Source organism: Danio rerio, chromosome 8, assembly GCF_052040795.2.
Source record: "Danio rerio strain M-AB ecotype USA chromosome 8, GRCz13ab, whole genome shotgun sequence".
Lineage (NCBI taxonomy): Eukaryota > Metazoa > Chordata > Actinopteri > Cypriniformes > Danionidae > Danio > Danio rerio.
The window spans coordinates 6512501-6524307 of record NC_141028.1 but is presented as its reverse complement, the minus strand read 5'-3'; the positions used below and the strand labels follow the sequence as shown (position 1 = coordinate 6524307).

General features: G+C 38.5%; 1 protein-coding gene across 4 annotated transcripts in view; it reads right to left on the bottom strand.

Annotated features, from left to right (window-relative positions):
• Position 1: 1 nt before the first annotated feature.
• The window catches only part of tmem127 (transmembrane protein 127), a 15804-nt gene continuing 3998 nt past the window's right edge, over positions 2-11807 (bottom strand). For 3 of the 4 annotated variants that reach the window (XM_087263361.1, XM_087263360.1, XM_087263359.1), the window contains exons 3-4: positions 9793-9957; positions 2-5169 (exon numbers count right to left, since the gene is read on the bottom strand). In XM_087263361.1, the coding sequence (XP_087119487.1) occupies positions 4859-5169; positions 9793-9957 (476 nt within the window). In that variant the 3' untranslated portion in view covers positions 2-4858. 4 annotated transcript variants of the gene reach the window in all.

Below are 11807 nucleotides of genomic sequence, written 5' to 3'. Positions count from 1 at the left end.
GTTGCTCGAACAGTTTTTTTTTATTTTTTATTTTTTGTCAGTAAACGTATTTCAAATGTAACAGAAAGGAAATGGAAATAATCTAGTACACAAAACCACCAGATTACTAAAAAAAAACAACCAAACTGTATGCAAAAGTGTGAAATCAGAACAATTACAGTCCATTTATGCAACACAAGTGCAGTATCAAATGTCATGCAGTGATTTTTATATCAAAAATAATCAGACCAGAGAAAAAGCTAGACAAGTCAATTGTGGATACAATCATGACCGAATGTGTTAAGACTCTTTCATCTGAACATACTCACACTATTACTATCAAAACACACCAAACACAATTTCACAAATTATAAAATAAAAAAACAAACAGAATTTAATTAATACTCAAAATACACACTCAAAAATGTAATGTTGGCAAACCTGAAAGTCTCCGAATGACTGATTTGTAGTTTCTTTAAGAGTTGGATAATAAATAATAAATAATTTGACTGTCTATCTTGGGTATTTGCGTCTATATATGTGCATTAAAATAACATTACAATAACTGATTGAAATTATTTTGTAAAAATGTGAAACATATACGGCAGCATCTGTTGACTAATGATGAATTAAAATGATCATTTGAATGTTTAAAATAAGGAAAGAAATCTTGAAAATCAGGAATAAAAAGTCAAAAGTGCAGCTCAGCATTTACAATGACAAATATGATGAATCTGTGATGAAGCAGGGAGAAAAGATACCTTTGGAAACAATATGATTACACATAGACTAATTCCCCACACTTTAATATGCCGTAAACTCATCTTCAACAAGCATTTTGCTGAGATGCTTTGCATTATTCAAGTCTTTAATCAATAATGAAGCGTGCCAAAAAATACCCAGATTTTAGATCAGTGTGTGTTTTTACTGCCAGATACATGCAAACTACTGCAAGATGGAATTCTACAAGCGATGCCATTGTTATTTTCTAATTTATTCCATGCACGCAAGCCAAAATATAACGTTCATTAAACCGTCTGCATGGATATGGCCGTTCTGCATGATCTGGATTACAGAATATACAGTTGAAGACAGAATCATTAGCCCTTCTGAATTATTATATTATTATATTAACTTATATTGTTTATTTCCCCCCTAATTTCTGTTTAACGGAAAGATGATAATAATAGTTTTAATATCTAATTTCTTTTATCTTTGCCATGATCTCAGGATATAACGTTTTACTAGATATTTTTCAAAATGCTAGTGCAACCCACCGGTCCTAATGCACCCATCCTGTTCTGAGCTGGGATCGAACCAGTGATTCTTTACATGGGAGTAAGTTGCTCTATCAAGGAGGCTAAAGACCATGGCCTCTAGCTTCTGTCACAAGAGCACTTTTAGAGGTCATTCCTATCCCGGACGAGCCCCCAGTGATTTTTTGTATGTTAGCAAGTTTCTCTAACAAGGAGGCTAAAGACCATGGAACCTAGCATCTGTTGGTAGAGCACCACTAGCTAGCTTCAGTTACACTCACCCCCCTAAACCTCACTTCTATCCCGGATGAGCCCCCACATGTAACCCACTGGTCCTACTGCACCTATCCTTTGCTGAGCTGGTATCAAAGTCAGTTTCTCTAACAAGAAGGTTAAAGACCATAGCCTGTAGCATCTGTCTCAATAACACCTTTAGAGGTCAGAGGAGTGTGGTTTACCACCATAGCAGATCACTAGCTGGTCTCTGTTACCCTAACACCCCTAAACCTCCCTCCCATCCCGGACGAGCCCCCACAGGTAACCCATCGGTACTACTCCACTCATCCCGCTCTAAGCTGGGATCGAACCAACGATTCTTTGTATGAGAGCCAGTTGCTCTAACAAGGAGGCTAAAGACCATGGCCTCAAGCTTCTGTCACAAGAGCACTTTTAGAGGTCATTCCTATCCCGGACGAGCCCCCACTGATTCTTTGTATGAGAGCAAGTTTCTCTAACAAGGAGGCTAAAGACCATGGCCCCTAGCATCAGTTGGTAGAGCACCACTAGCTAGCTTCGGTTACACTCACCCCCCTAAACCTCACTCCTATGCCAGATGAGCCCCCACATGTAACCCACTGGTTCTAATGCACCCATCCTGTGCTGAGCTGGTATCAAAGTCAGTTGCTCTAACAGGAAGGTTAAAGACCATAGCCTCTAGCATCTGTCTCAATAACACCTTTAGAGGTCAGAGGAGTGTGGTTTACCACCATAGCAAATCACTAGCTGGTCTCCGTTACCCTAACACCCCTGAACCTCTCTCCCATCCCGGACGAGCCCCCACAGGTAACCCATCGGTACTACTGCACTCATCCCGCTCTAAGCTGGGATCGAACCAACGATTCTTTGTATGAGAGCCAGTTGCTCTAACAAGGAGGCTAAAGACCATGGCTCCTTGCATCTGTTGGTAGAGCACCACTAGCCAGCTTCAGTTACACTCACATCCCTAAACCTCCCTCCCATCCCGGAAGAGCCCCCACAGGTAAGCCATCGGTACTACTGCACCCATCCCGCTCTAAGCTGGGATCGAACCGACGATTCTTTGTATGGGTCAGTTGCTCTAACAAGGAGGCTAAAAACCATGACCTCTTGCTTCTGTCGGTAGAGCTCCTTTAGAGGTCAGAGGAGTGAGGTTTAGCAGTATAGCACTTCGCTAGCTGGCCTCCACTACACTTACTCCCCTAAACCTCATTCCCACCCTGGACGAGCCCCCAACGGTCCTACACCCATCCCGTTCTGAGCCGGGATCGGGCCGGCGATTCTTTGCATGAGTCAGTTGCTCTAACAAGGAGGCCAAATACCATGGCATCTAGCATCTGTCATTAGAGCAACTTCAGAGGTCAGAGGAGTGAGGTTTACCTGCATAGCACTTCACTAGCTGGCCTCACCCCCCTTAACCTCACCATCCCGAACAAGTCCCGGCATGTAACCCACTTGTCCTACTGCACTCATCCCATTCTGAGCTAAGATTGAACCAGCGATTCTTTATATGAGAGCCAGTTGCTCTACCAAGAAGGAAAAAATAAAACCTTGCCTCTAGCGTCGATTGCTAGAGCATCTTTAGAGGTCAAAGGAGTGAGGTTTACCTGCATAGCACTTTGCTAGCTGGCCTCCGTTTCTCTCACCCCCTAATGGAGAGTTCAGACTGCACAATTTTAAAAGTAGTCATGTCACAAATGATTTCACACTGCATGACTATCTGGGGTAGCATTCTGACGGTGCTGTGTTTACACTGTAGGATGGTTCGGCGATAAGGGGTTTCACACTGGATGACTTTACAATTGGAAGAATCGCCGACAATATTGTTTCAGTCCACAATCTACGTCTCTTACAACCAAACACACTTGAAAAGTGACATTTAAACAACGCAAGGTCATGTAGTATATCTTTTGTTATTAACTTAATGAGAAAGAAGCCTTTAGTGGGGTAAAAAAGTACTTATTTTGTTCACCTGGCTGTTAAAGGGAACTAGCAATTAACTTCTCTCAAACTTTTTCTTTTTCGACCTGGTTGTGGTATTGCTCAAATGACTTGTCAAACAAACACGAGTGCTCCTGCCAAATTTCCACTATTTTTTTCCACCATTTCTTGGGTCCAAATGAACTGAAAATAAGCGCTTTTAACTTCTCCCTCATCCTCCTGCTGGCAGGGCCGGTGCGTCCATAGAGGCGACCTAGGCGACTGCCTGAAGCGGCAGAATAGAGAGGGCGGCGTCCGCAACACCACCCCCAACACCCGCGTCCTCAGTTATGTCCGCGACACCTCCCTCACCCCCATGCGTCTTTAGTTATGTCTGCGACCATTACCGTTTTCAGTTTTGGGTTGAGGGCAGCATGATCGTCCTTTGCCTAGAGCGGCAGTTCAGCTTGCTCCGGCCTTGCCTGCTGGCCTACAGACACCCATACAAGTGGATGCTGCTTGCTCATTGGCTGTAGGTAATCACTGATGTTATTTTCAATAACACAATTACCGACAGGTCCAGATATTTAGCATGCCAAATATCTCACGGGTGTTGGCGACTCATCTGTGATTCTCTCAGATTGTGTCTTTGATAGTTCACATTGTGTGATTGTTACTCCTGTGCACGAGCACTGATTTGCCTGTGATTTCAGGCATTTGTCAGCGATTTCTCAAAACCTGACGGGAAATCAAAATCAGGGCAAAATACATGCAGTTTGAACTCGGCATAAACCTCACTCCCATCCCGGACGAGCCCCCACATGTAACCTACCGGTCCTACTGCACTCATCCCGTTCTGAGCTGGGATCCAAGCGGCGATTCTTTGTAAGGGAGTCGGTTGCTCTAGCAAGAAGGCTAAAGACCATGGCCTCTAACATCTGTTGCTGGAGCACCTTTAGAGATCAGAGGAGGGAGGTTTACCTGCACAGCACTTCGCTAGCTGGCCTCCATTTCACTAGTATTCAGCTTAGTGCAATTATAAAGCTTAATTAGGCAAGTTAGGGTAATTAGGCAAGTCATTGTATAATGGTGATTTGTTTTTTAGACAATCGAAAATAGGTCGTGCTTAAGGGGGCTAATAATATTGACCTTAAAATGTTTTTAAAAAATTAAAACTGCTTTTATTTGAACCAAATTAAAACAAATCTGACTTTCTCCATTAAAAAAATATTATAGGAAATGCTGTCAAAATATCCTTGCTCCGTTAAACATTAGTTGGAAAAAAAAATAAAGTCACAGGAGGGCTAATAATTTCAACTTCAACTGTATATTCGTTTTTAATGGGGCACCTAAAATCAGAACGTCATTTCTTTGTCTGAAGGCCGAAGGTGGCACCAGAAGACAGGAGTGGCGTTGGGCGGAAAAAACACAGGCGACACATTTGGCGCTCAGGGTGTGTAAGCCGGAGGAGGCTGGAATTGATTGGCAATGTCGTAGTCGGCAGGGTATGTTTCGCTGCTCTCCTCCATCTCTGAGAGCAGCTCCAGCGCCTGCTCCTCCTCCTCTGTGGGGTAATGGCGGAGCAAGTTTGCTGCTGTGGCTAAAATCGAGGCTCCACCTGCACCAGCCACCAGGTAGAAGCTGATGGCGAAAGTGACGTAGATGAGCGAGCCGTGGTACTTCTTGTGCTGCTGCTGGAGGGACAGAATCAGTTCTGAAGCCCAGTAGCAGAAGCCGATCACTGTAGCACACTGAAGCACTGCAAAACAGAGGAACATGGAGACATTAAAGGGGGACTATTATGCAAAAATTACTTTTATAAGGGGTTTAAATGCAGTTGTGTGGCAACAGTGTGTGAATATAACCCAGGGTTCTTACACTTTTTCCAACTTCAAATTCCAGCACTTTCCAAGCACTTTCAAGGTGCATTTGTATGCTTTTCCAGCACCTAACTATCACAGTTAATCATGTTAATATATTCTGTACGTACTTATTCACATTTAAATTCATTGTGCTATTTTAAAAAACACAATATGACATTTACACGTAAATTGTTGAATATTTTGGAGCTTAGATTTATTGGGACAGTTCACCCAAAAATAATGAAAAAATAAATTTAAAAAGTTGAGTTATTGGATGAAGTATGTTTTTAAGTTTGGTCTCTTTCTCCCTAAAGTTGATATCTCAGGAAATTAGCTCACAGTCAGATTTTGTTTGGGTGTAGAATCAAACTTTCATGACCAGTCGTTCATAATATTTCAAGTGCATTGCTATTTTATTTTTTACAGTCATTGAATTGGCGTTTCAGATGCAAAGTTGCATTCTGGGTGAATGTTTCCTAAATAAGTATTAAGCTAATAATGCCAAAACTATCTGAATTTGAATAGTTTGAATTCTTAAAAAACTTAAAACTGTATTTTTTTTTACATACCCAAAATCTGCAGTCTTTGAATTCAGAACCAAAAAATCTAAAGTTTGAAAATATGTCTATAAAAATCTGACTTAAAAAAATTGTCTTAAAATTTAGACGTTCTATAATCGAGTTAAGAAATTCAAATTCAGTTGAACATTTTTAATAGCATATGATCAGTTTTATTAGCTTACAATTATTAATAATTAAATTTAACACAATTCAAATTCAGACTGTTTTGGCATATTATTAGCTCCATAAATACATGCATGCGGTGAACATTTAGCAATGAAAACTGGTGGCACAACAACAATTTAAGCCCTCGCACATATGGTCCCAAACATATTTAGAGGTCACAGAAAAAATTGTGCGCATATGCAACAAAACAGTCAATTTCGAGCCCAGCAAAATTAAATTCAAGCAGGTTCAAGCACTTTGTCCAAAATCCAAGCACTTTTCTAACCTTGAAAACACTATATTAAAAATCAAGCATTTTCCAGGATTTCCAGCACCCGTAAGAACCCTGTAACCTGTTTTTAATGGTAAAACTTTATTATTTCTATTGTTTATAATCACACTTGATAAAAACAGTCTGCAGACACACTTTGATTGACATTCTTCCTTTGTACGTGTCATCAGAGGGGGAAAGCCCCGCCCATTGTTGACCATCTCTCCCTCATTACCATGACGTTAGTCTTGTTTGTGAATTTGCTACTATGCTGACATGCAGGCATTTCTAGCTCCGCCCTCTTTTTTTTAAAAAAAGAGCACAATCTCATTTGAATTTAAAGCGACAGTCACCAAAATTGCCCAATTAGGATCAAAGCCTAAAAGGAGCAGTTTCAAAGAGTTATAAAGCATTTGTATGGTATTTTGAGCTGAAGCATCACATACACACATTCTAGCGATATCAGAGAGTTATTTTACATCTTGTAAAAAGGGGCATAACAGGTCACCTTTAAAGGCATAGTTCACCCAAATATAAAAGTTCTGTCATCATTTATTCATCATAGACTTGTTTAAAACCTGTTTGAATTTCTTTTATTTTGAGTTTCTTTCAACACAAAGGTAGATATACTGAAGAAGAATGCTAAAAAAAAAATAATATATATATTAGGGGTGTCAAAATTAATTGTTTCTTCGGTGCACCGCGATGCAGACGCGGACAATTAGGTATCGGTTCAGTAATAATCATAACTGGTTATTATGTACTGACGTCATTTATCTCCTATGCGCTCTGTCGCGAGGGAGGTGAGTGCGAGTATTTACAACACTCAGCCAACTCAGGGCCGGCCCGTGGCATAGGCACCATAGGCAAATGCTTAGGGCGCTGTACATTCAGGGGGGCGGCAGAAATGAGCGCGGTTCAGTTGGTTTTGTTTTCGATATTCCTGACACACATTCAGTTATAGACAGCAATAACTCAAAAACCGCTTACCCTAAAAAGATCTAAAGTGTGTTTCCTACAAAAAGACAAAGCTGGTTATGTTTCACAGCTGTCTTTCTTTTTTTTTTTCGCTCGACATTACGAGCACTGCTCCGTTTAAGCCCTCGCAATATGTGTTTAGCCTGGAGAGGAGCTCTCATTAAGGGACCGTCAGAAAAGTGCTTATTTTTTTTTCGGTTTTCTGCTCCGCTCAGCTCGAGCTCTCCCTGTTGCGAGGGCTTGTGTGTGTGCGTGTGTGTGTGTGTGTGTGTGTGTGTGTTAGGGTTGTAACAATATACCGGTATGACGGTCTACCACGATTTGAACGTGCACGATTATCATACCATGAACAATTGCATATCAACGGTTTTAACCCTTAAAGACCGAGACAGCCGCCCGCGGCTAAAAATAAGTATTGCTCTTAAATGTTTAATAACTTTTGATCCGCTGATCCGATTCATACAATTCAAAGATTGGCATAAAGAAGAGAGTCTCAGCTTTCCAGTGCTGTATCACATAACATTCGCGGACTTTCAGAGGCTCCGGAATCAGTGCGGTTACGTCATCAACATTTGACAACGCTGATTTGACAAAGAAACGCTCGTCACTGTGTCTCCGGACAAATCAGACATGATACATTGATGCATTGTCCCTCCTCCATGCCCAGATTGGTTCAAACTCGCTATATCACAACCAATAAGCATAGGTTTCGCTTTTGTTTGTGGACCAAGCTTTTTGAACAACACGGAATGAGAGATAGGCATACATTTATGCGCGGCTAAATAAAACGCAAAAAAAAAAAAGTTTTGCATGAAATAATTCTCATACTAAGTACTTTTGCATGCACAGCAGCACAGAAACATGACAAAACAGTGACACAGCAAAGACGAACTGCTGCTCTTGCTGTTTTCAAAAGACACAAATGAAGGTGCAGCTGTTTGTCTGCATTGCAGACAACCATATCCAAATCCATATCGATAGACAACCATATCCATGCTGGCACATAAAACCTAAGGATGTTCCATATTGAATCTAGTTTCGTTATGTAACTATTTATAGTATAGTAAATATTTATATCTATTTTTTACTGAGAATTTTCACCATGTTTATTTGGACTTTATTTGGACTTTGACACATTATTTATTATTTTCTTATTTTTTTATTTGTTCATTGTAAGTGGTGTTGTTTATAGTAACTGAAAATATATTATTTGGAAAAAGTCAAATTTGCTTCACTGTTCTATTATTTTGTAACATTTGTAACATACCGTATACCGCGAAACCGTCAAACCGTGGTATTGTTTTAGACGATTATCATACCGTGAAAAATTCATACCGTTACAACCCTAGTGTGTGTGTGTTTGTTTGTTTGTTTGTTTGGTGCTATCTATGTTCGTGTATGTGTTTGAATGAGAGACAGTGTGGTGCTGTGTGTCTCTGTGTTTATACAGACAGCTTGTTAAAGCCTCCCCCCTAAAATATAACACTGTATATGGAAAGCATCGTCAATGCACCGTGATGCACCGAGATATCGAATTGAACAGAATCGAAGGCATGATAATCGTAACCGAACCGTGAGAGCAGTCTAGGTTCACACCTCTAATAAATATACATAATACACACACATACATTATGTCAAAACAAAACTTTTATATTGGATGCGATTAATCTTTGCCCAGCACTAGTTAGCATCATCTGAGCCAGGCTCGCAGCCCGCAACCCCCAAACCTCGGAGGTTGTTATAAATATACATATGTTGCACACACAACTTTATAGGCCTATATAAACATGAGCATATTGATAACACAAAAAAAAAATCTAACAACCATAGGCTATAATTCATATAGTCATTTATTAAATTGTTTAATTTAATCTTAACCTCACCTCATGAGACTGTTGGGCACAATGTTTTTAGCACAAGTCTATTCTTGGTTTAAATTTGGAGAACGCCACTCAGAGATCATCCTCAATGTTCAGTTGTAGCCTGTATTTATTTTTAATGTATCTGATTGCCATAAAGGTGTCAAAGTTTAACCTGGTGCTATAAAATAAATCTGCTGCTGCTGACGCTATTGCTGTGTTGTTAATCTAACGTAAACGCACAATCCTATGAAAATAAATTAAAAAGCTGATGACTTCTAATTTGCATGTTGTTGCCTTTTTATGTAACTATTACCTACTATTTTTATCTTCTGTGGGTTATGGATAAAATATGGTAAATTAAATACTTTAATAAAATTTATTTGACTTTTGGAAATCACCAAGCAATCCCCAAGGGGTCCCGACCCCCACTTTGGGAACCACTGATCTAAACAAATTCATGCCTTTTATGAATTTTTAGATCAATGTTTTGGTGACTTGAACGGAGGATCAGAAACCTCTTCGGCGTCATTAAACTTGTCATAATTTGTGTTTAAAACAGAGTCTAATGAGTTTAAACTACACGAGGATGTGGAGTAAAACTGAACAATCATTTTTGGGTGGACCATCCCTTTAAGTATAAAGAAGTTTATATTAAGAAATAAATCAGTGATGGTGAATTTGTACCTGTGAGAATGTGAGCGAAAGCGTATCTGCGTGTGATCTTGAGGGCTGGGTGTTTGGGTCCAAAGACGTCCAACAGAAATGCCGTCAGGCTGCACAGAATGCCCAAGAAACAGAAAGCAGCAATGACCCGCAGGAGCAGGATGGACTGAGAGTTAATGCAGAATTCTGTGGGAGAGGATTAACAAAACATTGTCATATTGACAGCAAAAGTAATAGATCTCCATTTCAGTTTTAAGTACAGTTCAACAATATCAAAGTATAAATAGTAACACTTTACAATAAGGTTCAATTAGTTAATGTTAGTGTATTTATTAATATGAACAAATATTGAAATTACAAGCGAGCCTAAACTTTTAGGCTCAAGACTTCCGGTTTTATTCACTTCCACTGATTTTTAGACGTTAAATACAGCTCATTCTGCTGCTTGATTTTGCAAACATATATTCTTGTTATTTTCTTCTACTTTTCATGTATTTTCATGAACACACTTGTTTGTACAGCGAGTAGTTTGACAGTTTTCTGCTGTTTATTATTCCTAGTCATTTCTCCCATAGAGAATTAATTCATTAATTTTCTTGTCGGCTTAGTCCCTTTAATAATCCAGGGTCGTCACAGCGGAACGAACCGCCAACTTATCTAGCAAGTTTTTTATGCAGCGGATGCCCTTCCAGCCACAACCCATCTCTGGGCAACACATACACACACATTCACACACACACTCATACACTACGGACAATTTAGCCTACCCAATTTACCTGCACCGCATGTCTTTGGACTGTGGGGGAAAACTGAGCACTCGAAGGCAGGGAGAACATGCAAACTCCACACAGAAACGCCAACTGAGCCGAGGTACGAACCAGCGACCTTCTTGCTGTGAAGCGACAGCACTACCTACTGTGCCACTGCCTCGCCTCCCATAGAGAATGAACCGGAACATTTAAAATAAGCACAAAAACGAGCAGAGTTCCGCATTACAGAATGAAGTGAATAAGATAAACTATGATTCAAAAGAATGAGGTAAGTAAAATATTTTTTATCTTTTTTTAGGTGTATTTTATTTTCTTAAGCAAAGAGTTATTGCTCATCCAAAGTGACAAAGAAATGATCAATTTCAAATATATACTGGCTTCAATTTATCAGAGAATCATGAAAAAAATGTATTGCGGTGTAAATTGCCCTATAGAGGGATTTCTGAAGACTGCAGTAGCGATGATGACAGTTCAGCTTTGCATCTGAAATAAATTCTATTATTTATTTCTTCTTATTTATTTATATCATACATATATTTATTTATATTATAAATATCAGAAAACAGGTGGGTAACACTTTATTTTAATATACAATCAACACTATTAGCAAACTATTAACTAAGGTTAGCTCAACAAACTATTAATTAGTGACTTTTTAATACTAAGGTATTAAGGTATAGTTGGGTTTAGGTATTGTGTAGGATTAGAGATGATGAATAAACATAGTTAATAAAACATAGTTAATATCTTAATAACATACAAACAGGTAATAAGCTGTAATTATTAGTGTGAGTTGGGACTGATTAATACAGCAAAAAACAGCCACAAAATGTTTCATATTATTCAGTATTGATTATTATTGAATACTATTTAACAATCCATTTATAAACAAAGTCCTGTTTATATATATATATATATTTTTTTTTTTAAATAAATAAATAAATAAAAATATATATATATATATATATATATATATATATATATATATATATATTTATATATATATATATTTATTTATTTATTTAAAAAATATATATACATATATATATATATATATTTTTTTTTTTTTTAACAGGACTTTTATATATATATATATTTTTTTTTTTAAACAAACAACAAAAAATGAAAACAAATAAATCTTGTCTATATTTCACAGTGTCACTATTGGCTAGGATTAGGAATTTAGAATAAGCGTATACTTTATAAGTGCTAAAACACCGTTAATATATTAATAAAGGCAGGTAATAAGCCAATAGTTGTTATTAT